At 48.2% G+C, this 25,866-nt stretch overlaps 1 protein-coding gene across 1 annotated transcript in view; it reads left to right on the top strand.

Moving 5' to 3' along the window:
• Positions 1-25,197, top strand: part of THBS4 (thrombospondin 4) — a 51,638-nt gene extending 26,441 nt beyond the window's left edge. Inside the window, exons 4-22 of the mRNA XM_065941094.1 lie at positions 274-382; positions 769-851; positions 1,181-1,232; positions 1,454-1,656; positions 3,319-3,456; positions 5,686-5,754; positions 8,264-8,416; positions 11,317-11,421; positions 11,992-12,099; positions 12,410-12,569; positions 13,973-14,091; positions 14,952-15,004; positions 17,606-17,799; positions 18,680-18,858; positions 20,368-20,416; positions 20,514-20,710; positions 21,307-21,479; positions 24,248-24,387; positions 24,943-25,197. Of these exons, the coding sequence (XP_065797166.1) occupies positions 274-382; positions 769-851; positions 1,181-1,232; positions 1,454-1,656; positions 3,319-3,456; positions 5,686-5,754; positions 8,264-8,416; positions 11,317-11,421; positions 11,992-12,099; positions 12,410-12,569; positions 13,973-14,091; positions 14,952-15,004; positions 17,606-17,799; positions 18,680-18,858; positions 20,368-20,416; positions 20,514-20,710; positions 21,307-21,479; positions 24,248-24,387; positions 24,943-25,004 (2,346 nt within the window). The 3' untranslated portion in view covers positions 25,005-25,197. The remainder of the gene's footprint in view (positions 1-273; positions 383-768; positions 852-1,180; positions 1,233-1,453; positions 1,657-3,318; positions 3,457-5,685; positions 5,755-8,263; positions 8,417-11,316; positions 11,422-11,991; positions 12,100-12,409; positions 12,570-13,972; positions 14,092-14,951; positions 15,005-17,605; positions 17,800-18,679; positions 18,859-20,367; positions 20,417-20,513; positions 20,711-21,306; positions 21,480-24,247; positions 24,388-24,942) is intronic.
• The last annotated feature ends 669 nt before the right edge of the window (positions 25,198-25,866 follow it).

Genomic DNA, 25,866 nt, shown 5'->3' on the forward strand with positions numbered 1-25,866 from the left:
AAAAGGGCCTTTTCTTTTCTCCAAGTCACCTTGATGAACTCTCAGACCACACTGGATGCCAGCACTCTCCTAAGCTGCTGGCTGCTTCCATATTTGCTTCAGTCAGAAGGGCAGGGCTCGAGGGCTTCAGGAAAAAATGCAAACCCACAAAATTATGTAAGATGTCAGAGTCCAAGTATTCAGGCCTACTGTGTTATGAAAATTGTGAGTCTGCATGCCCACTGGCTTTTGAATGGCATCAGCAATGTGTGGTATGAATCCAATTTCTTCCAGGACTCTTTGGAAGAGCTGAAGCTGGTGGTGAGAGGCTCACTGATCCAGGTGGCAAGCCTGCAAGACTGCTTCCTGCAGCAGAGCGAGCCACTGGCCACCACAAACACAGGTGCGTGTGCTCGGGCCGTTTGCTCACCTCCATCAATAAACCCCCAGGCCCGTCATGGGCTGGGTCCTGTCCCGGAAGGGTGGGCTGTCAGCAGGGCAGTCCTATAGGGTGTGTCTACTGAAATCAGGCTTTTGTGCCAAAGTCCAGGGCAAGAGGTATCTTCATCGCACTTGTATTTGTATAACTCATAGGAATTTGGACTAACTAGAGCAGCAGCATCATTATCACTATTTTTTAGGCGAATTAGATGAATGTTACCCCATGTTAAATTCTCATACCCTGAGTTTTTCATCATGATAATTCTCTGGGAAATAATATGTTTTTGAGTCCCTATAGAAATAGCTGTCACTTTCTGATGCCCTCCTTTCCTTCTGCTGTTCCTATAGGAGACTTTAATCGGCAGTTCTTGGGGCAGATGTCACAGCTAAACCAGCTACTGGGAGAGGTGAAGGATCTTCTGAGACAGCAGGTAACAAGCTGGATGGACCAACAGAAAAGCGCTCTAACAGAGACGCTCTCTGTTGGAGCTGATAGAGGCAGGGAAGGGCCTGGAGCCAGACCTCAGGTGGCCCTATGCAGCCTCCCGCCCTGGGGCTCTGCTGGAAGGGCTCTGAGAATGGGGGGCCACAGGGTGATAAACACACCAGGGCTCCAGGCAGAATGGGAGCCACCCAGGGCTGTGTTAACATTCCTTTAGGTTCTGTTTAATAGTTTGCCACTCATGGATTCTTTCATTCCTGGATTATACATCAGGTACTCCTTTTCCATCTTTTTTTTTTCCCCTTCCCATTTCTAAAGGTCAAGGAAACATCATTTTTGCGAAACACCATAGCCGAATGCCAGGCTTGCGGTGAGTGCTTTTCTAGTAACTGGCATGCTTCTGAGTTGGACAAGCCCGTGCGGACTGCCGAAGGGCCTGGGTGGGTGAGGCTCCGCCGGCTGCGGTTTGTGGAGGTCTGGCACCGAGGTGGAGGCAAGGGGAAAGAAAGCCAGCGGGAAGCTGAGCCACATCCTGTATCAGCTCTGTTTTCCCGGTGGTTTAGAAACCTGTGGATGATGGTTTTTGTCTAGGCCCGCTCAGCTTTCAGTCTCCAACCCCCAACACCCTGGTGCCCGTGGCTCCCGCGGCATCCCCGACACCCCCCGTGCGCCGCTGTGATTCCAACCCGTGTTTCCGCGGCGTGCGGTGCACCGACACCAGGGACGGCTTTCAGTGCGGACCCTGCCCCGAGGGCTACACCGGAAACGGGATCGCCTGTTCCGACGTGGATGAGGTAAACACTCAGCCCGGCAACCCCCGTATCGCATCCATCCTGCGGCTTACGGGAGAGAAGCCAGGCCCATGACTGCGGGCCGGCTTGGGTTGTCCTCAAGGCCACATAAAAACGACTCCCTCGGGAATCTAAAGCGACCCGTGGGTGGTGGGGAGGCGGAGACGCGACCTGCGGTTGTGGCCGCCATCACTGTACCTCCTGTCTGGGCTTCCCATCGCGGTGGTGCGTGTCGCTGCAATGCTGAGATTTCAGCCTTCGACTCTACCGCTGATTCTTACAAGCAGTCTCTGGGACTACCGTGATGTTTTTTGTACACTTGTGAATGTGGAAAGGGAACCGTCTGGGTAAGGGTATATACTTTAGGGGTTGCAACTGATTTCTTCAGGCTTCCTCAATGGAGGAGTGAGAGGAATCTCAAACCAACAAGACCTTTTGAGGAGGCCCCATAATCTGTGAGTAACCAAAAGTGCCCAGAGACAGAGCCAGAAAGACGCATACGGCAAATACAGGCTGTTTTGGCCAACTGGCAAACCCTCTGACAGAGATTGTTTCAGGACTATAGTTATCCAGTCACTGGTCCAGTCTCAACGCAGTGTTCGTAACCCGTGGCAAGGCTGACCCAGTGTGTGCCTTTGTCCTTTTATCAGGGCAGAGGAGGGCTTGCCTGGTGGCTCAGATGGTAAAGAATCTACCGGCAGTGCAGGGGATTCAACGCACAGGATTCAATCACTGGGTCAGGAAGATCCCCTGGGCAAGGGAATGGCCACCCACTCCAGTATTCTTGCCTGGAGAATCCCATGGACAGAGGAGCCTGGCAGATTATAGTCCACGGGGTCGCAAAGAGTTGGTCACAACTGAGCAACTAACACTTTCACACTTTTGGGCCAGAGGAAGGCTGGAAGGAGCTTAGCTTATGTACAGGCATCCTACAGACTTGTGGTAGCCGATTACCTCCCCAGGTAGCAAGCAATTAAGATGATTTCTAGTTATCCCTCCTTTGGAAGAGCATCTGCACATGTTTCACAGAACTGCATGTGGATCTTATCTGTGAACTGGAATTTTCCTTCTTTTGAAAGGGCAGGAAGTGGTCATGCTTTTTACATTAGTCGAAATGGTTTAAAAAAAAAAAGAAGAATGAATCTCCTAGACTGTGAGAGCCTTGGAATAGCCATGGGCTTCATAGGGTACAAAGTCAGGAACAGCCCCTGATGAATCACATCTTACTGAAGAAATGACAACTGCCCTGGCTTGATCTTCTCAAGGTCTTTTTCTTTGAGTAGTTGCTTTAATAATGCCTTTGGACTCAATGCCCACCTGACAAGTGGTCCAGGAGCATTTTTCTCTCCCAGACATTTTTAAATTCCAAGTTAGAATATCAGGGAGTTTGCCCTGGGAGTTAGACTGGTTAACATTAGGACCCTTTCCACTCAGCTGTGCTTCATTCTATACTATAGTGAAGCTCACAACAAGGCAACCTCCAGGCCATGTGGGTCAGGGATTCTGTGAGTCACTATGAAATTGGAAGCCTTTATTGCCTTTGATCATTTCAGCCACCAAAAAATGGATAGTTAAGTGATTCCACAAGTTTGTGCAAAGAGACGAATGGACATTTGAGCGTGTGTTCTCTCTGTGGCTACAGACTGAATTTTTGTTTCTCTCTAGTGCAAATACCACCCCTGCTACCCTGGCGTGCGCTGTGTAAACCTGGCTCCTGGCTTCAGATGTGATGCCTGCCCGGTGGGCTTCACGGGGCCCATGATGCAGGGCGTTGGGATCAATTTCGCCAAGACAAACAAGCAGGTGGGCTGAAGTGGTGGTCTTTTGATCTTTAATCGCCAACAGGAAACCTTTGGTTGGTTCCCATTTCTTTCCATTCCACAAGGGCCTGTGGAATGTCCTCAGGCACTATGGGCACATTAGCAGGCTTTTCCAACTCATTTCTGAATATGCATGTCCATAAAGGCTGGTGAGGAGCCAGCTAGTCAACTGGGATCATCGAGTATCTTTAGAAAACCAGTGAAGGCGGTAAAACTGGATATGTGGCTGGATCCAGGCTTATTTTGTTGGTAGCCATTTGAACGATTAGTGACACAATAACTTAAGAACTGGGGAAACAAATAAAAGCTTTGAAAAATTAGGTCACTTCTGCAGAGTCATTGTTGCTGATCAGAAGCTGTTTTAGAGATGAGAGAATTTCAAGAGTAGAAATAATCCCCCGGGGAAACCCCCCTTCCTTCTTATACCAGCCATAAATTGCCAAAAATCTCTTGAGCAGTTTGTGACAGTCTCCATTTATTTCCCGATGTTCTACTATATCCTGGTCATTATTTAACTAACTGACTATGAAATTCTTTCTGATGTATTCAGCACTTAAAAATGGTTGGTCTATAAATATATTTTACTACCTTAGGGAAATTATTAGCTTTGAAGAGGACAGAGGTTCATTATTTCCTAGCTGCCTATCAAAGAATTCTAGAGGGCATCATTTTTTAGGCTGGAAAAAGGAACCAAGCTAGACACACAGGGATGGCAAGAAGTCATTAGAGTAATAACCTAAAGCTTTACTTCCTCTTCTGTAAAGACAGAATTGTCAAGACTAAGCCAAGGGAAACAGACAAAAAGAGATAGAAGGTGCCTTATGTCAGCTAGGAAGTAGCCCTTCCAGTGGATTTCCAGTATGGCAGAAGGAACTCAAGTCGAAGGGAGCTAACTTGCTAACATTTAACAACAAATTTTAATGCATGACCAATATCAAAAGAAATACAAGGAAATGTGCAGGTTCTAGAAGCAAAGTGGGAACTCAGAGCTGTGGATGGAAGCCGATGCCACAGCAGCTCATGGGGGATGGGAGATGGGTATAGGCCCCCACATGGGACACTGGGGTTCATGCACTATGTGGGTATAGCAGATACTTTTGGAAAGACCTGGTACCCCTGAAGAAAGCCAGAAGCCTCAGAGAGCTACCCTCCTCCTTATAAGGAGATGAAAAAACTTCCCTAGCCATCCCCCTGCAAAGCAACAGGAAGCTTGATGTCAGTTTTGGGACATGGTTGACAGCAAATCATGGTTCCCCACAGCAAATCAAAGCTCCGAGGTTGTACAACATAAAGTCGTGAGCTCTGAATCTGTGTTACAGATTGAATGCAAAAACAAGCCCCAAAATTGACATAAAAACTAGCCTTAGAGCAGTAAAATCCCCAGGGCCCTGGCTGATACCACTTTGTGAAGAGACTCCAAAACTCAGGGCCCGTGGGACACCCTCAAGCAAAAGCAAGGCCACTAAGAATACACTTATAAACAAAAATGTAATTTATATAAAGAAGCTACCCTGAGGAGATATGACAAGTATAAAATGAGTTCAGAAGGAGAAAAAGGAAAAAATAGATACCATAGTTAAGGGATAAGGCAATGTGGAAAAAATACATGTAGTCAGGTTTGAAAAAATAACCAAGTAAAATTTATTCAGTGAAAAATATAATAACTGACATAAAAATAAAATAGATGAGCAAAACAGCTAGCAGGGGATTTATTGTCTATAACGTATATCTGAGGAAATCATCTGGAATATAGCACAGAGAAAGAAAAATATGGAAAACAGGGATGAGAGGTTAAGAGTCAAAAGAGATTAAGAAAGTCTAATATTTGTTTAAGTGTAGTTACAAAGAAGGAATAGAAGGAACAGGAGCAGAGGGGAACTAAGGGTTTTTCAGAACTGAGTAGAGATAGGAATCCTTGGGTAGAAGAAGTGCATGAGTCCCAGGCAGGGTAAAGCAGAACCTTCCTGAGGTTGTGGAGCAGATGAATCATGTTAAGTTTCTGAACAGCTTTAAATACCGAGGAGTCAACTATCCCTTGGCATTAGGTTGAGCCTAGACCAATGCAAACACAGGGAGATGGCTAAAACAGTGCTCTGATGACCAGTCACTCTGAAAGTCCATGTTGTCGCTTCAACCAAAGATGTCAAAACAAAGCAAAATGTATTTGCCTGTCTACTTAAACAGTGTGCCTCTTTCAACTCTTCCACACTAGGTTTGCACTGACATTGATGAGTGTCGAAACGGAGCATGTGTTCTCAATTCTATCTGTATTAACACTTTGGTAAGTATGTTTCATGGCTCTTGTTATTGATGACCAGTGATTAAAACAAGTGTGTATCTATAAATCATAACCCCAGGGCAGTAGAGAACATATGGACATAATATATTTGATTTGCAAATGAGGACAAAAGTTTGTGCTGAGGGGCTTCTCTGGTGGTCCAGTGGTTAAGGCTCTACACTTTCAATGCAAGGGGTGCAGGTTCAATCCATGGTTGAGGAACTAAGATCCCACATGCTATGCAGCATGGCCAAAAGATAAAAAGTTTTGTACTGAAAAAGATTTTACTGTAAGAGTAATTGATAAGTAATTTTTTATATAGGAATAACTTTATAATGGAATTCCCTGACAGTCCAGTGGTTAGGACTGTGTGCTTTCAATGTTGAGGGCACAGGTTCAGTCCGTGGTCTGGTAACTAAGATCTCACAAGCAAGAGTAGCATGTTCAAAATATTAATTTTCAAAATGCCAAACTTGTTCTTTATCATCTCTCAAAGTTGCAGTATTGAGCTTCTGGATGAGTGTTTATTTAATAAAATATTATCATTCTTATATTTTTTTAAATAGGAAGAGGTTCTTAGTTTGTATTTATAGTTCAGTATTCCAGAATAGGCACTTTACTGGTGACAATTCCCAAATGGTACTCATTGTTATTACAGAACTTCTCAAAAGTCATTTGTATTAAATGAAACTGCTTAACACTTAGGGGTCTAAATTTTAACTCTTTGGAAAAGGGTTTTATTTCTGGAAGTACCTGTTGACTCTTTCCAAGGTGATAGATGTAGCCGAGTAGACTGTCAGGAAAGAACTAGTGGCTTCAGCTATTGGTACTTCTCGCTTCCCTGGTGGTTCAGCAGTTAAAAAAAAATCCACCTGCCAGTGAAGGAGATGTGGGTTCAATTCCTGGGTCAGAAGATCCCCCTGGAGGAGGAAATAGCAACCCACTCCACATACTCTTGCCTCAGAAATCCCATGGACCGAGGAGCCTGGTGGGCTACAGTCCATGGGGTCAGAAAGAGTTAGACATGACTGAGCAACCAAACAACAATATCACTGCTTCTCACTTAGAGTATGTTCCTGGGAAAGGTTTGTAATCTCTACGTTCCTAGTTTCCTTATATGTCAAAGCATTTTATAAATATTGCCATTTATTTTAATCCTTGCAACAATCTGTCAGTAGGCACTATCATTATTCCCATTTTACAGCTGAAGGAACTGAGGCACAGTAAAGTGAAATAATTAGGCGAAGACCACACATGTCCAGTTCACCTGCAGAACCGTTTTTATTCACGACTCTGCCTGCTAATATACTGGGACTTACTGCTTCTTAGCTTTTTACCAGGAGAAAGCTAGGCTGCAGAAATAGATCTGGGAGACACTGACATGAAGGTAATAACTAAAGCCACCCCAGGAGAAGAAAAGTATGCAGTGGAATTGTCTAGAAAGTAGAACTCGAGAACCTCAAAAATGAACAAGTAGGTGAAGGAAGATGAGCAGAGGAGCAAAGAAAAGGAGAGAAGTGACCAAAGGCCATGGTCCAGGGAGGCTAACAGACCAAGAAATATCACTGGAGGGAATTTCCTGGCAGGCCAATGGTTAGGTCTCTTCCAGGGCCTGGGTTCAATCCCTGGTTAAGGAACTAAGATCCCACAAGCCCTGTGGTGCAGCAAAAAAAAAAAAAAAGGAACTTCCTTGGTGGTCCAGTGGCTAAGACTCCATGTTCCCAATGCAGAGGGCCTGGGTTCTATATCTGGTCAGAGAACTGGATCCCACATGCCACAACTAAAGATCGTGTATGCCACAGCTAAGTTCCTGCACAGCCAAATAAATATTTTTAAAAAATCACTGGAGAGCATCTTCTGCACTTAGTGATTAAGGAGTTGTGAGTGACTAAAATCACTGAATTGTATGCTTTACATGGGTGTCTTTCACGGTATGTAAATTCTATCTTAGTAAAGCTGTCTTTAAAAAAAAGTCAGGCTTGCCTTGGAAGTGCTATCCTAATGGACCTGACAGGTCATTTGCCAGGTTTCTTCCACACCAGCCCACCTCATCAAAAATCCTCAGTGCTAGGCCACCAACATTTCTCTGTTCATCACTTGAGTTTTTTTTTTAAAATGAACATGAAAAATTTTTTTCTAACTTGCCTTTTAACCAAGCCATATCCTTTGTCCCCAAAGTAAATTCTCTGTCCACCTCCCAGGACTTCATTAAGGTTTTCACCCCTTTCCTCTTGCCCCTCCACAGTGGAGCTGGCAAGACCAAGTTGCTCGCCGGCCAGCCTTCTTCTGCCTTTGGTTCTATCCTCTCATGTCTCTGTGGCTGGCTGTGGCTTCCAGTCTGCTAGTGTCTCCCTCAACATTCATATGATGTTATAAGACACACACAACAGAGGCCGGCATGGTGCTCACTTGGTCCTGGCATTATCAAGTCCAAATACAAATAGATTCCATCATGGGCCCTTTGCTCCTGGGTCCGAGCCCCCAGCTCATCGTCTCGCTCTGTTCCTTGCAGGGATCTTATCGCTGTGGGCCTTGCAAACCAGGGTACATCGGTGATCAGATGAGGGGATGCAAAATGGAGAGAAACTGCAGAGATCCAGAACTGAACCCTTGCAGTGTGAACGCCCAGTGCATCGAAGAGAGGCAGGGGGATGTGACGTGCGTGGTAAGTCATCTGCTACTTGCTTTGTTGTTTTCCATCTTCCCTTTGAACCACCACCCCTCTCTGGTTTCTGCTTGCTTCAGAGTAAAAGCACTCAAAAACGAAAGCAATTCCATCAAAATAAATGAAGGATGTGGTCGTAACAGAGTCAGTTGAAGTTTTAGGGGAGCAATCTGAAGTCACCTAACCATCAGCCACCTTTGCTCTCTTGGCCGTGGGTCAACACCATCTTCTTGGGCATGTTGGTGGTGGAGCTCCAGCTCCCATACACCCTCTGTGGGAGGCCCAGGAGGTGAGCCCCAGGACCGGGGGAGACGCCTTCCCTCGACTAGTCCCTCAATAAGCTGCTGGTTTTCATGAGCACACTGCCCTTCTCCTTGTCCTCGCCCCTAGGACGTCCAGTTTCCAAGTCTGGCCTAACACTCCAGGAGATGAACTGCCCTGGGAGTGAAGCCTCCACCTTCCCCAGCACCCGCTGTTCTCTGCCCGTCTCTGCCAGGCTCAGGAGGAGCTGCTCCTCCTTCCCATGCATCTCCTGGCCCAGGAACAGCCTGAGGAGGGGAGGCCGGGGAAGAGGGCAGAGTACTTCAGCCTCACGAGGGTCTCCCACCACTGGGTGTGGAGCGGGCCCTTGGTGAGGAATGGAGCTTGTTACTGCCATCTGTCCCCAAACCCCCAGCCCCAGAGTCCTGGGACGGGAGTGGGGGGCTTCTCAGTTCAGTTCAGTTCAGTTCTAGACATGGCTAAATAATCTATCTTCAGCTGTTCACTTCCTCCCTCCTCCCTGGGGATCAGGCCCCTTAGAGTCTGGTGTAGCAGTCAGCCTGAACAGCAGGATGGATTCTGGGAGACTTCTCCCTTCTTCTTCATCCCTCGGACTTCTTTACTTTTTGTTCTCAAAATTTTCTACTGTGAGCACATGCCTTTCAAATAGGACGAATGAGGAGAAGCAAAACCAAGATAAAGAAATAACTGTAATGCCATGCCCCCTCTCCAGTGGTACAAGTAATTTGTATAAGGTACTGACGAGGGAACAAGCTGGGTTGAAGGGGGAGAAAAAACCCAACAATTTCTTTAATTCCTATCAATGGGACATGTTTATTCCCATTGAGAGGCAAGCATATATCTATGTTTAAATCCTCATCTTTTGTGAACAAATTAACCATTCCCCTGGGATAGTGGGTGATGGGGCTCTTAATGTGTTTTTGAATTTGTAATAAGGCACAGCGACAGATGGTGAAGGATTAATACACTTGGAGTGACTACTAAAATAATTTAATCTGTCAGAAACTGGCTCATTAAAAACGTATTTGTTCCTAGAGGAAATTTTTTCTTCATTAAAATGAGTCAAGGACGATACCCCCATGGCTGTACTTTCCAGGCCTTCTAAAGGCCGTGCTGAAACAACTGAACGGAAATAGGGGTAGTTATGGGAGGGGTGTCTTTGGAACCCTGCCTTCCATGCCTCTGGTTGCAGAAGAGGGGTGCACATGATTGAGGAGAGACAGGCTGCAGCCTAGGAAGTCACTGGTATTAAATCACCTTATTTTGATTAATGAGGGCAGGAAATTTAACATTAACTCATGTCAAGTTTCTTTTCCCTTGGCCCTGACTCTGTTCTCCAGACTCTCACCCCACCTCTGTCCCCCCACCTCACCGGTTCCTTGTCACTTGCCAGGCCCCCTTGTCCCTTGTTCCTTCTTCTGTTCTACCTGTCCCTTCTGGTCCCTATCCTGCCCCTGGGCTGAGCTCCCAGGTTCCACCTCACACCCCGGACACCCTTATGGAAGGGTTGCCTTTCTCTTAGGTTTATCATTCATCTTTTAAGCAGGCCCACTAGGATATGGATATGAGGGAGATAACTCATGTTAACCAAATACATATGGCAGAAGACATTGAACTAAGGACTGGAGAAAATGTCTATAGAGTCTGGTCTGGAATAACTGTTACCTTAATGCCTATTCTACTAGCAATGAAGGCTTTCTCTCAGCAGCTGGTGGTGGCAGAGAACTTGAGTAGACTTTTTCAGAAAAATAGAGAATGCACAGACCCAGCAATACACCTGTGGGAACCTTCTCCTGTTAGGGGATATGAATAGAGGTTAAGCACCTTGAAAGGTTCCCCGCATGGTGGAAGATGATCTAGAAGACCATTAGATACAGAGATATGGTGCCAGGATGATAAGCAAAGTGCCTCAACAGCCTCTCTCCCCATGTGTGCATTTATTTCCCCGGAGAATGTTTTGACAATAATCCCAAATTACAAATATTAATACAAATAAATACCCTTTGAACCAGGAATTTCACACTAAGAAAACAGAAGGTCAAATATACTGGAATTTGTCAAATGTGCAGAAGGACAAATTTACTAGAATTCTTTGTGGCAGCATTGTTTGCAATAGAAAAAGTTTTTAACAACTTTACACCCACCAGTGGGGGACTGGTTGAATTAAGGTGCATGCATTCCAATTTATGTATAATACATCTGCATGCAGTGATATGGAAAGAGTCCCAAGATGTAATGTTAATTTTTAAAAATCAAGGTGCAGAGTAGTATATGTGTGTGCTACCAGTTGTGCTAAAGGACAAAAAAAAAAGAAAAAGAATATGTGTTTGCTGGTCTCTGCCCAGCGTGTCTCCGAAAGTATTCATAAGAGTGAATTGCCTGGATTCCTGAGCCCAGGAGCAGGAAGGAACTTTCACTCTGCCTTTGTATCTTTTGAATTTTGAACCATTAGACTACAATATTCAAAACACAGCTTAATAGTTTTAAAATCCTACCAACAAAGCCTCCTGGCTCTGGGCCCTCCCTCTGGGCCTGTGCACTGGAGCAGAGGCCCTTGTAAACCCCAGCCTCCCACCAGGCTCAGCGCCTGGGCTCTTGACAGGCTTTTGTCTTTCCAGTGTGGGGTCGGCTGGGCTGGGGACGGCTACATCTGTGGAAAGGATATGGACATTGACAGTTACCCTGATGAAGAACTGCCGTGCTCTGCCAGAAACTGCAAAAAGGTGAGGGGGACGAGCAGGAGAAACACGTTCACAGACACGCAAGTACATATGCAGACTCGCTCTGTGGCTTTCCAAAGCCTCATCTTATATGGGGGAGAGGTTCTGTGGGTTCCATTCAGAATTGTATTTTTAAAGTAGCTGCATCTCAAATGTAGCAAAACGGCCATTGACAATAAAGTCAGATAGGTACAGAGTGTGTTGAGGTCAGAAATAGTTTTTGACTTAGATGGAGATGGGGTGGGGAAATGGGGAGAAGTTGGTAAACGGGTACAAACTGTCCATTATGAGGTGAATAAGATCTGTGGATCCAATGTAGTTAACACTGTATTGTATGCTTGAAATTTGCTAAGGGTATACATGTTCTCAGCAAAATAAAGATGGGGATAAGTATGTGAGGTGACAGATATGTTAATGAACTCAGTGGAGGAATCACTTCACAATATATACATGTATCAAATCATCACATTATACATTTTAAATGTCTTGCAATTTTGTCAGTTAAAATACCTCAATAAAGCTGGAAAAAAGACAAACGTAGATGTCCCCCTGAGCTGTGTTTCTCCAACTTAGGACAACTGCAAGTATGTGCCAAATTCTGGCCAAGAAGATGCAGACAGGGATGGCATTGGAGACGCCTGCGATGAGGACGCTGATGGGGACGGGATCCTGAATGAGCAGGTAGGCACCTGCTTTGCTGGGAGGGCCTGGGAATGGCCACATGCCAGAGGTGGTGGAGGAAAGTCCGTGAAGTTCACTGTTTATATGAATCATCCCAAATGTCCGTTTCCACGCCTGTGTTTCCACGGCACTGTAACTTTTTATTCTGAGATTCCAAAATGTTTAAAATACAAAACAGGAGCTTTGCCCACCTGAGGTCTGACATCTCATGCCTGTGGCAGGGGGTGGGGTGGGAGGAGGTTGACTGGCATCCACCACAGGACCAGGCACACGGGGGGTCTCAGTCAATGTCGGTCTCGGGATCCTCTAGGATAACTGTGTCCTGACCCACAACGTGGACCAGAGGAACAGTGACAAAGACATCTTCGGGGACGCCTGTGATAACTGCCGGAATGTGGTGAATAACGACCAGAAAGACACCGACGGGGATGGGAAAGGCGATGCCTGTGATGACGACATGGATGGGGACGGTGGGTTTGCCTCACTCCGTCTTTTCCTCGGGATCTATCTGTGCTTTTCTCCTTGTTCTCTCTTAGAAGCAGGAATAGAATGACTGATTCTGAAGGCCTTCCTGCTCTGGGTGGTTCTACACAGCCTGAGCCTGGGGGACCCTAGGTCCACTTATTTTTGTCTACTTATTTCTCCCATGTTTAATAACCTTCATGCTCCAGGAACTCGACGTCATTGCCAGAAGCTGTAGGAATCCCTTCAAGCAGTGTCTTGTTAAGGCTGTGTCTTTGGAGGACATCTGTCTTCTCAGACTACAGCTTCCTCCCTCCCACCGTCCTTCTCAAGTGTAAGAGCCCGAGAAGTAGAAGATTGAGGGAGAGGGACGGAGCAGGGTCAAGTGCTGCAGCCGCAGGTCAGGCTCCTCACGCAGCGAATCAGGTCTTTTCCCAGAGAGTGGAAAGGGAGGTGGCTGCCATCAGCCAGCTCCAGGGTCCACTGAAGGGCCTCATACTTTGGTCTGTGTGAGTAGCACCCCTGGAGGACAGTTCTAGAGCTCCACAGGCCATGGGGAAGGACATTTGTTTCTGTATAGCTCCCATAAAACATAGGTGACTGTCATCAAAGTATAGGCTGGATTCGATCATTTCTGAAAAACATATCACATCACAGGACCTTAAAGGAATATCCTTTTAGAAATATACTATACCCACCAACACCCTACTCCAGAAAATCCACACCTCTCTAAAATGCAACCTTACCTTCTATAAGCCTGACAGCTGCTAAACCAGCTCAGCAAAATGAACAGAAAAGGCCCTGAGTTGTAGCATTTGCATTTCCATGATGTAAATACCACTCCCACCATCCCTGGTTCCAAGTTACCAAGAGGAGATGACACAATTGAACAGGAAGCTGGGGAGAAGTGGTATGAGGGGCCTGGCTCCAGCCCACCACTGCCCAAGCCCTGGGTCCCTGGTAGTAACAGACCCACAAGCTCCTCCCTCCCCAGGATTGGCCCTCTTGATGCCTCATCTGGTCACAGTGATAGCCCTCGACACCTTAGACAGATTCTAACTCACTAGATAAATGCCTCAAGTCACTGTTCATTTTTGAGCCTCGCAGAATCCATCCTTTGATGTTACTTCAAGATAACTGCACCCCTGGAGAAGGGAATGGCTACCCACTCCAGTATTCTTGCCTGGAACATCCCATGGACAGAGCCGCCTGGCGGGGGCTACAGTCCATGGGGGTCACAGAGAATTAGACATGACTGAGCATGCACACGTGGCAGATAACTGCTGGAAGAGGTGGTGCTCCCCGGGGCCACTCCCCGCGTGCTGGCCCGATGGCGACAGCCCCTGAGAGTCTGTGCTCCAGACCTTTCTGTGACGTTCGCCTGACTCAGGGAAGCATTCCTCTCTTGCAGGAATAAAAAACATCCTGGACAACTGCCAGAAAGTTCCCAATCATGACCAAGAAGACAGAGACGGTGATGGTGTGGGGGACGCCTGTGACAGCTGTCCTGAGGTCAGCAACCCGAACCAGGTTAGTAGGACGCAGGGGAAGCCGAACCCCAGGCTGAGCGCCCCGTGCAAAGATGCACATTAAGACCAGCATCTGGAAGAAGCCAGCAGAGCCCACCAGCCCCCTTTGCTGCTGCTGCCTTCCTCCTAACAGCAGACAGAGGTGATACTATTGTATACGTAGGCCTGGAGGTGATGGGAAGGAAACTGCAGGACATCTGGGGCCCTCTGACTCCTCTCGCAGGCTGTAGAGTCCCTCTGAGGTCAGTCATAGGAGTCTAAGGATGCCCAGAACAAGTTTTTTTTTTTCTGCTGAAAGGAAAATGTAATGGAAATTAACCATGGGGAGCCTCATGTCCGTTTTTCATCCCCAAACCCCTGTGTATGAACATTCCAGATTAGGTCCGGTCAGCGATGTGTAGTTTCTCTTCTCTCTCCTCCTTCCTGTCTGGATCCTTGGGTCTGATGTATCATGTATTTTGAAAGCTCTGGGAAAGGGTCGTCATTGTGCCCTCTGGCTCCACTCCAAAATGCAAACGCAACGCAAAACCTGCTTGCCTCATTCTCATGTCCATGGTTGGCTCCTTCCGACCCGTGCCAGAGGGCCGCGTCTGCACCTGCCACCACACTGCCCCGGCGCCCTTCTCCAGTCAGCTCATCTGGTGTGTAGGCAGCTCATCCTTGGAGCTTGATATTTTGGAAGACTTTTTTGAAAATTCAGCATTGTGCCTACACCAATATGGTGTTGTCCTTTTGCAGTTTGCACCACCTCAATTTCAAAGAAATAATTCCTGAGATCCAGTGATGATGGGCCAGGTCTGCCTTCTCCGGAACATTCTGTGCAGGCCTAGGGATAAATAACACATTCTGTTCCCTTTGCAGTCTGACGTGGATAACGATCTGGTTGGGGACTCCTGTGACACCAATCAGGACAGGTATGGCACGTCTCCCAACTGCATAGGACCAGATGAAAAATTCAGAGAGAGTTTTCTCTCTTGGAGCTTTCGGCTGCTGCCATGCTTTGGGGGCTCTCTGGGTAGATTGAGTTGCCAGAGGAACAATAGCTCTGTCTTTGATCAGGGTCACTGCACCTCTGTGGATGGGGGAGGTGACTGTATCAGGACGGGCCACGAGGCACTCAAGCAACTGAGACTCCATCACAGGAGAGGCAGTGTGGCATCCCTCGTTAGAGATGGGCTCTGGAGCAACACACCTGGATGGAAATCCCAGTTCTCCACTTACACATCAGCTAACCTTTCACAGCAGCTGCCCATCTCTCTGTGCCTCTATTTCCTCATCTGTAAAATGGGGCTAAAATGGAATGTAGCTCTTAGGACTATTGTGAAGGTTGAGTTAATTTTATGGAAAGTACATATCACAGTTTCTGTTACATGGATATTAGCTCTTTTGCTATTACATATTCTTTCAGCTTAGGGAAGCTTCACTATCATCTCCAGATAGAGAGCTGCTAGTTTGCTGAGGGATCTTTGTGATTTCATTGTCTCTGGAATTTTTTCATTCAGTTTTCTTTTCTTGGGTGGGATTGTTCTATGCAAATGAATGTTGTCAGCCCTTCTAGTCCCACATAGATGGAGGCCTATATTAGGACAAAGAGCTGGATCAGATGCTGTAAGAACATCAAAAACATAGACATGGGCAGCTCTGCTAGAGGCACCTGCAGTCCGAGACTGGACCCTGTGATCTCTGTAGGGAATCATAGGGGCTGCAGGACAGGGATGAGGGAGGGAAAAGGGTCTGAAAGGCAAAGGAAACAAGGTAGCTTCCCTCCTCAGCCTCTTCTAAGAGGCTGCCCTACAGCCAGCAGCGCTGAAGCCCAGCGTTGCTCACGGATTGACCCTGTCAAGTCCCATCTCCATCCACGTGCTGTAGAGTACATGCTGGCTAAGTGAACGTCAGCTTACTTCTCAGTCTGAGTCTCAACTTCTTCATCTGCAAAGTAGAGATAATTGCATGCATCTTAAAAGTGATGGTGCAAATGAAAGATAATGTAGGTAAAGCTCCCAGCGCAGTACCAGCCCCTGGCTGACCTGCAGAAAATGGTAAGTGAGGTATTATTGTTCCCACAGCGTGAGGAGAGGCAAGTCCGTGACAGGTTGACACAGGGCATCTCCGTTGTTGAGTGGAAGGTGGGACTGGTACCCTGACAACTTCCCTCGGTGATGAACATCATGAATGTTCCCTGTTGCAGGTCATCCTGCACTCTGATTGCCATCTGAGTGCTTTCTAAAATATCCTGTCCCACCACCCTCTAGAATTTGCCTAAAATAAATGACTCATTTGCTACATTTTAATTCCCACTGACTTGAGGACAGAAACTGCTTGGTTTTGCATAAAAATGTTCGGAGCTATATGGCATGGCTGCTGACGGCAATAGCTCAGGCTTATGTTTTGGAAAACAGCCCTGCCTCAGGCCCAGGGATCCCTCTGTTGGAGCCGACCTCACTTTCCCTGGGTCCCAACTGGGAAACTTGGCCTGAAGGGCACACACTGGTCCCTGGCCTCCTTTTCCCACCCCATCTTGGGGGTAGTTGCTAGCCCAGGGTGGGCCATGGGTAGAACTGGTGAAAGGAATATCTGCTCTAATCCTGAGTAGCCATAGGAGGCCACTATCCACTCAGGGAAGCCTGAGTACAGGGCACACTCTTCCCCTGGTGGCCAGCAGGCCTGGAAAGAAATTGAGACTCAGAGACTGAGAAGTATGTTGACGTCCACTTCTCCTTGTGCATTCACAGCTGAAGCTTCTCAGGTCTACTGGCCAGGCATGGTGAAGAGTATTAGAAAAGGAGACACCCCAGGGCCTCCCAAGGGCCAGGCCCCTGGAAGTGGTTTTTCATGTATAAATATGTAATATGCACTATCCTAATCAGCCTTCAGTCTTCAAGCCTGCGAGGCAGGCTGTTACTGTCCGCATGGTACAGAGGGGGATGCTGAGCCACGGAGCGCCATGTGTCATGCTGGGGCCACGGGCAGGCGCACGACTGAGCCAGGGCTCTCAGCCAGCACTTTGGCGCCCCCGCCCCCCTCCGCCCCGTTCCCCTCCCAGAGTCTCTGCCAGGAATCGTAGTTGTGCCAGGGACTGAAATGAGCATCTGGTCACAGAAATTGACCCTTATTTTGAATAGAAAAGATCTTGTTTTCAACAGGTCGAGGAAGTAGGAAACGGTCTCTGAGGCCCATAAGGCAGCCTTATCTAAGGACCTGTGAAAGTCGCTCAGTCGTGTCTGACTCTGTGACCCCAAGGACTGCAGCCTGCCAGGCTCCTCTGTCCATGGAATCCTCCGGGCAAGAGTACTGGAGTGGGTTATCATGCCCTCCAGGGGATCTTCCCGACCCAGGGATCAAACCTGGGTTTCTTGCATTGCAGGCAGATTCTTTACCGTCTGAGCCACCAGGGAAGCTTGATAAAAGACCAAGCCTGGTTAAGACCCCAAACCCAAACTCCCCGCTGCTAAAAACTGGCCGCCTCGTGTCCCCTGCTGAGCCGTGAAATGGACCCTCCCTCCTTTCTCCCGCAGCGACGGAGATGGGCACCAGGACAGCACAGACAACTGTCCCACCGTCATCAACAGCGCCCAGCTGGACACTGACAAGGATGGGATAGGAGACGAGTGTGACGATGACGATGACAACGACGGCATTCCAGACCTAGTTCCCCCCGGACCTGACAACTGCCGGCTGGTCCCCAACCCCGCCCAGGAGGACAGGAACAGTGAGCGGGCTCGGCCCGGGGCTCCCTTCAGCCAGGCTCACGGTGGCCCACCTCTGTCCAGGCCCCATGTCTCCGGGCAGCCACTGCTTGTGTGGCCAGGAGAGCCCTGGGAGTCACCAGCCTCCAGCTGTCAGAGAAGGGCACAGCCCTGGGCTGAGACCACACGGGGCCGGGAAGCAACCAGGCACTCCCCCTTGGGGCTTGCCTGCACCTTTCACCAGGGTCCCAGCGGGAGTAGGAGTGAGAGGAGGCCAGAGCAGCACAGGCCAGGGTGGGGTTCACAGGCTCCGATGCCTGCAGGGGAGAGGTGTGCACAGAGCCAGAAGGGAGATGGCAGAGTTGTGAGCACGGTGGTAAGCATGGTGGTGAGTTGGCAAGGGCATGCCCATGCCAAGTATGCAAATTCAAGTTTTAATACTAATACCATCCTGTTAGCTGGACAAAAGACACTCTGGGCTAGATTTAGCCTAAGGGTCACTGTAAATTCTTCTGAGAGAGTGTCTGGTGGCCATAATTTCCCTGCTTTTTCTGTGTCATAGTCCAGACAGTACTGCAGACATTTGCTTACATAAGGTCAGACTTAAGACCCACCCATCTGTGAGATGCCTGTCCTAGAGGCCACCCAGGGTTTCTTGTCAGGTCAGCTTTGAACAGTTACCCTCACACTGCCGCTGGGATGTCCTTGTGACCACCTGCAGCGGGGTTCACACACCTACCACGAGGACCCTGGGGCCGGCTCAGCCACAGCTGACTGCAGGACTTCTCTCTCCACGCAGGCTGAGGACCTAGCCCTAGTGCTGGGCTCTCTTTGGCTCCTGCCACAGAGGGGGTGGTGTGGGGATGGTGGGCATTACTCAGCTCCCCTCCTCCAATCCCTCAGGTGACGGAGTGGGAGACATCTGTGAGGCCGACTTTGACCAGGACCAGGTCATTGATCGGATAGACGTGTGCCCAGAGAACGCAGAGGTCACCCTGACCGACTTCAGGGCCTATCAGACCGTGGTCCTGGACCCTGAAGGGGATGCCCAGATCGACCCCAACTGGGTGGTCCTCAACCAGGTGAGTGCCACGGCTCTTTTTTGGCGATGGCTCTTCTTTGCCTTTCAACACAGGCTTTTTTAAAACTGGTTTTTATTGGAGAGTGGTTGCTTTATAATGTCATGTTAGCTGCTGCTGTAGAGTGAAGCAGGTCACCGAGGCACACACATCCCCTCCCACTGGCCCTCCTTCCCAGGCAGGTGTGAGTAGAGTTCCCTGAGCAGGTTCTCACCAGTTCTCCGGTTCATGCACAGTACCACTGCTGTGTGGGTGTCAAACCCAGTCTCCCAGTTCTTGTCCCGGCACAGGCCCTCCTGAGAGAAGTGGGTTATTCAGAGGGTGCCAACCGTGAGCCAGGCGCTCTCCCACGTCGCATTTATTCCCCACAACAGTCCTGTTGATGGAGCACTTTAATCAGACTCGTTTTACAGATGTTGAGCTCGAGTCTTACAAAGCTGGACGGATTCCTCACGGTAGCACGGCAGGTCAGCAGCTGAGGTTGCTGGCTTTGGGACCTAGGCAGTCTGACCCTAGACCCATGCCCCCAGTCTCTGCAGCAGGGGCTCCTGTGTGTTCGCCTCCTTGTGGAACTAAAGAAGGCAGGCACAGAGAGGCTTACTGGATTTTCCAGTGTCACCCAGCAGGTCAGTTTCATTAAAAGCATGTGTATGTATTAATATACGACATTCGTTTTTCTCTTTCTGACTTACTTCACTCTGTATAACGGGCTCTAGGTTCATCTACCTCAGTTCAACTGACTCAAATTTGTCCCTTTTTGTGGCTAGAAAAATGGTTACTGCTGAATCTATTTGCAGGGCGGGAGTAGAGACACAGACATAGGGAATAGACTTGTGGACACAGCGAGGGAAGAAGGTGGGACAAACAGAATAGCACTGAAACATATATTGCCGTATGTAAAATAGATAGCCAGGGGAAGCTGCTATATGACACAGCTCGACCCCATGTTCTGGCAGCCGAGGGGTGGGAGGAGGGGTCTGGAGTGGGAGGTTCGAGAGAGAGGGGACATATGTATACTTACAGCTGATTCATGTTGTTGTATGGCAGAAACCTGGAGAAGGAAGTGGCAACCCACTCCAGTATTCTCGCCTGGAAGATCTCATGGACAGAGGAGGGTGGTGGGCTACAGTCCACGGGGTCGCAAAGAGTCGGACACGACTTAGCGACTGAACAGCAACAACATGGCAGAAACCAGCATGGTGTTGTAAAGCAGTTATTCTCCAATTAAAAAAAAAAATTTGAAGCGTATGTTCTCTATTTAAGAGTCTATTGAGTCAACTCAAGTGACAGTTTTAGCAAAACTGTTTCTAGTCAGCATTGAGGTTTTGTTTTGTTGAAAAGTATATGCTTTCTTTGAGCACATAAGATAGGGCCGTTCTTCAGATAGTGAAATCTTTACATGGAGCTCAGACATCACTGACTGCTCACTGGTGATGCCCGAGAATCTGAGCTTCCTGGAGCTTATTCCATCCCCTCTGAGGTTAATCTTAACTCCTGCATTTCTCTCTGCAGGGCATGGAGATTGTGCAGACGATGAACAGTGATCCCGGCCTGGCAGTGGGTATGTCCAGGGCCTCAGTCACCGCTTGTGTGGAATTCACTCTTTCCAGCTACCCGCGTGGCTTGTCTGTTTTTCTCATCTGTTTTGATCTTTACAGGGTACACGGCTTTTAACGGAGTTGACTTCGAAGGGACCTTCCACGTCAACACCCAGACGGACGATGACTACGCCGGCTTCATCTTCGGCTACCAGGACAGTTCCAGCTTCTACGTGGTCATGTGGAAGCAGACGGAGCAGACGTACTGGCAGGCCACCCCGTTCCGAGCTGTCGCGGAGCCTGGCATTCAGCTCAAGGTACTCGTCTCCCTTTCTTCTGGGCCCTTCACCCTCCTTTTAAATTCTGTGTTCTCCCATATGGCATTTATTCATTAAGAAATGAATGCATTTGTACTCAAATCTGGGAACTCTGGAGCCCATCCAGGGGGCCATGCCTTCACTTCTCCTTAGGAGCTGCATGCTCCCCTCTGGGTGAGAACGTCCAACCCCAGAGGTAGGGAAGATTTAGAGGTACATCTTCGGGCACACTTCCCTTGGAAACTGACTAATGTGTTTCCTTGGGGTGGCCAGCCTTGTACAGGAGGGCTGGGAAGCTATGTCCATCACTCCTGCTGGGAGGAAAGGCAGAGCTCAGAGCCCTCCGTGGCCAAATGAGGGGAGCGATGGGGCTTACAGCAGGGAAAGCATGGACCAAGTTAGTGGAATACCGGCCAGTGCTGATTACTGACGGCTGGGGATGACGACAGTAGAAATGGCATTTAAGTGTTTACGCCTTGTGTCCATATTCAAGGCCACCAGGTTGCACCCATGAATCCCGACCCCATCACCACCCAAGGGATGTGGGATGCAGGTGCGGTCTGTGCATCTAAGACCTTGCTCGTGTCGTTGTCCAGGCCGTGAAGTCCAAGACAGGTCCAGGGGAGCATCTCCGCAACTCGCTGTGGCACACGGGGGACACCAGTGACCAGGTCCGGCTGCTGTGGAAGGACTCCAGGAACGTGGGCTGGAAGGACAAGGTGTCCTACCGCTGGTTCCTGCAGCACCGGCCCCAGGTGGGCTACATCAGGTAGGCGCTGCACCCCCTCCTCCCACATCTCAGAGCCTTCGCTTCCCTGAGCAGACAGACCCCGAGGGCGAGCCGGGACCTCAGGCTCCCAGTAAAGAGGTAGGAGGAGGACACCCCGCTCAGACTGACCACCGGATGGTAGGGCCACACTGGGGGGTGGAAGGACCTTCTGTGGGGGAGGCCTGTGCACCAGAACAGTCTGCCCCCTGACCCGTATGAGGTGAGACTGACTCTCTCATCCGCCCTCCTATGTGGTCCCTCTGGACCCTGTATCACCACTTACCACAACGTTTCATGCTGCACTGAGTCCCTCATAGTCTGATAAGCTCCACGAGAGCAGCACCCATGTCTCATTTTATCTTGGTCTCCCCTGCGCCTGACATGGCAACGACACATACTACCCTGGGCACGAACTGACCCTCTTGTGAGCCCATGTTCTGCCTTATTTCCCTGTGAACAAGTGTTAGTTGCTCAGTCAAGTCCAACTCTTTGCAACCCCATGGACTGTAGCCCACTGGACCCCTCTGTTCATGGGATTCTCCAGGCAAGAATACTGGAGTGGGTTGCCATGCCCTCCCCCAGTGAATCTTCCCCACCCAGGGATCGAACGTGGGTCTCCCACATTGCAGGTAGATTCTTTACCATCTGAGTCACAAGGGAAGCCCTTGGAACTCCCCTGTAGGACTGTTTAAAAAAACAAACACCAATTCTCAGAAGCTAGGATGTCTTAGAACCACATCTTTGACATGTAGTCAATGTACTTTGGAGAAAGAAATGGGAACCCACTCCAGTATTCTTGCCTGGAGAATCCCAGGGACAGAGGAGCCTAGTGGGCTTCTGTCTATGGGGTCGCACAGAGTTGGACACGACTGAAGTGACTTAGCAGCAGCAGCAATGTACTTACTTTCTCATTCCTCAGACTTACAGATCCACACCAGCTTATGTAGCACTTCTTTAGGAAGGGGTGCTGATTGCATTTTCCTGACCGGGGCAGGAAAGCTGCCAAGTGGAAAAAAGGAAATCATGAAAGCTAATTCATACTTTGTCTTTCTCTGAGACTTTACACCAAATGTGATGTCTGTCTAGAGGGAAGTTGTCATATGCTCTGCCCTATTAAGCTGCATGCCCCTATTTTTATAACAAATATTTTGAAATGCCGCCTCTTCCATCCGAAATGAAGTCATAGAAAATATCACCTACCTGCATGATTTTAAGGATCAGTATGATCCCTAATGGAGAAATAAGGTTTGTAACAAAATCGTGTAAGTGCTTGGACACAACCATAGCAGAACACACAGTGAGGTTGCTGCTGGCCCGTGTACCTAAAATCACTGCAGAGGTGATGTCCTGCTACAGATCGTGTGTCATGGACACAGCGTGGTATTGCCAGCAGTGTTGTGAATTTCTAAAATAACGGACAGCTACAGTGAAGGACAAATATCGTATGATACCTCTTATGTGTGGAATCTAATAAAAGAGTACAAATGAACTTTTTTTACAAAACAGAAGCAGTAGATGTAGAAAACAACCTTACGGTTAGCAGGGGGACAAGGATAGATTGGGAGGTCAGAAATGACATATGCACATCACTGTTTATAAAATAGATGATAAGGATCTAGCGTACAACAGCAGACTCTACTCCGTCTTCTGTCATATCTTTTGTGGAAAGAGAATCTAAAAAGAGTGGATATATATAACTGATCTACTTTGCTATGCAGCAGAAAGTAAGACAACATTGTAAATCAACCATACTCCAATAAGATAAATAGTGAACAGCTTAATTTTTAAACAAGACAGTGAAATACAGTTGACTTGAACAATTCGGGGGGTGGTTCCCAGACCTGCAATGGACAAAAATCCACAGATGCTCAAGTCCCATGGCCAGCCTTCTGTATCTGTGGTTCATATCTGCAGATTCAACTACCCGAAGATCATGTAGTGAAGTAGTATTTATGGGGGGGGCGGGGGGGGATTCCACATATTAGTGGGCTCATGCAAACCTACGTTGTTTAAGAGTCAACTGTACTCAACAGTTTATCAGTTTACCTTGGAAAAAATCAGTTGATATTAGTGCAAAAATACTTGATATTCACAACTGAGTTGGGTTTTAAGCCCAGATAACTAGAAACAGGCCAAGGGTCTGTTCCTACCCACGGGTCTGGAGGAGCACCCCAAAGATGTCTGGACACAGGACAGGTTTTCATTGTTCTCTCCGGGGCCTTGTAAGCCACCCAGCATCCCTGCCTCCTGCCACTGAATGCCATGGTGACAGCCCCAAATGCCCCCCCCACATTTCTAAAATCCTGCTTGGGGAATGCTGTCCCTCCCGAGGAAAGTCATTGCTCCTGGATCCCACCAATTGAGTGATATCAGTCAGACCTAGGGAAGAGCAGTGGTTTTTAAGCATGATGTCTGGACAAGGCAACTCACTGCACAGTGAAGTCACAAAGCCTCTTGGTCCTGGGTCGTATTGTGCTCTCTGACTCATGGGCGAGGACCCATTGGGTTGGACTCGGTGCCCAGCCTCATCTAGGCCTTTCGAGAGACAGAAGAGGGGCAGATGTGAACAGGTGGTCCCTGACCTCACGGATCTCCCAGTCTAGCAAGGAAAGAGGAAAAGAGCAGGGGAAGCATAGTCCAGGTCCGAGAAAAGCAGAAGATGAAACAGAGCAAGGACGTAGGTGGCCAGGAAGTGGGACCCCCTAAGTCTTCTGATGGCTGGTTCCTCCTGACCTTGGTTTGAAACCCACTCCGTCTGTTGTCCACAGGGTGAGATTTTATGAAGGCTCTGAGCTGGTGGCTGATTCTGGGGTCACCATAGATACCACCATGCGTGGAGGCCGGCTCGGCGTGTTCTGCTTCTCCCAGGAAAACATCATTTGGTCCAACCTCAAATATCGCTGCAATGGTAATGTACATACTTGTTACTGAATATTATTACTACTAGAAAAAAAAAATCAAACAATGCCAGCTTATTGTATAGCACACATCTCTCCCAGAAGCCGAAGGTCATGCCACATATATTCCTGAAATCTGAGGGTCCCTCTGTGATCCAAGCAAAAGGCAGATCTCACGTTTCCTATTTGATAGATGAGGAGATGGAACCCCAGAGAATTAAACTATTAAACTGCTTGGCTTCAGACATAGGGTTCTGTGAAAGATGGAGGCAGATTTAATTGAGAGGCAGCCTTCATTTTTATATAGCTCAAACATAATCATAAACTCAAAATCCATTCTGCCTGCTCATTTTCTTTTGGCCTGTGAATGACGCTGGGCTTTAAGCCAACAGTTCACAAAGCAGCCTGAGGTAGAAAATGGCTGCGGGGTTGTGGGGGTTGGGGGTGGTTCTTTGGGGGCTTGTTGGGTGGGCTGACAGCGACCCCTGCAGGAGGCCTCCCAGCTCGAGGTGCACTAGGGCTGGAGGGAGCCTTCCTAATGCCCCTGTACCTGTCCTCCTTTGCAGACACCATCCCAGAGGACTTCCAAGAATTTCAGACCCAGAATTTTGATCGCCTGGATAAATAAATGGAGGACGCAACCCGTAACTGCTTTTCCAAACACTAAAGTCATATATTTTTTAACTTCCTACGACTTTCTTTGTATACAGTGTGGCTTTCTTTTTGCCCACCCAGATATACCAAACTTCTTTTATGAATGTGGCAATAAAGAAGAGATAATTTCTAAAAACCATGTTACCTAGACATCACTTCCACGTGGCTCAGGCTTTGACGGGGACTCTGCTATTCTCTGCGGAGTCCACAGACAATTGCCAGGGGATCTTTTTTTTAGCCCTGAGGTTGACCACGTACATCAGTCAGAAGGCTCAGGCCAGAGGTCTCACCTTGTTTCTTTCACAGAGAAGCCCACCAGTTCCATGCTCACCTCAGCAGCCTCCTTATTTGGGGTAGGGAACCTCAGAAACACTGCTCAGGGACATTTTCCTATGAAGACTCTTCCTGACCGATCCTGAGGCAAGCTTGTCCAATTCTTTCTGATACCCTCTCCACCCCACACGCCTTCCACCCGGACCTCTACCAGCACCTTCAACAATTGTGCTTTTTTATATATTTGGCTCCCCCTAGTGGAATGTCAGCTAACTGAGAATTAAAGGACCATGTCTTCCTATAATCTATATAATCTGAATACCTGGTATGGAGATTTCCAGTCCATTTTTTGCTAGATGGTTGATTCTTAAGTAATAAGGACAATAATATACATGGATATGAGCCCTCCTTCAACTCAGAAAGCTGCTCACAACATACACTGTCTATGGTGGTATCAGCAGCCTCACTGTAGGTTCAGGACAGAAACTTGCCTGATTTTTGCACTAGTTTTTCTCCCGTTGCATTTGTAAGGCAAATTATCCAGGTCAATTTTTAAAATAAAT

This window comes from Muntiacus reevesi, chromosome 7, assembly GCF_963930625.1.
Source record: "Muntiacus reevesi chromosome 7, mMunRee1.1, whole genome shotgun sequence".
NCBI lineage: Eukaryota > Metazoa > Chordata > Mammalia > Artiodactyla > Cervidae > Muntiacus > Muntiacus reevesi.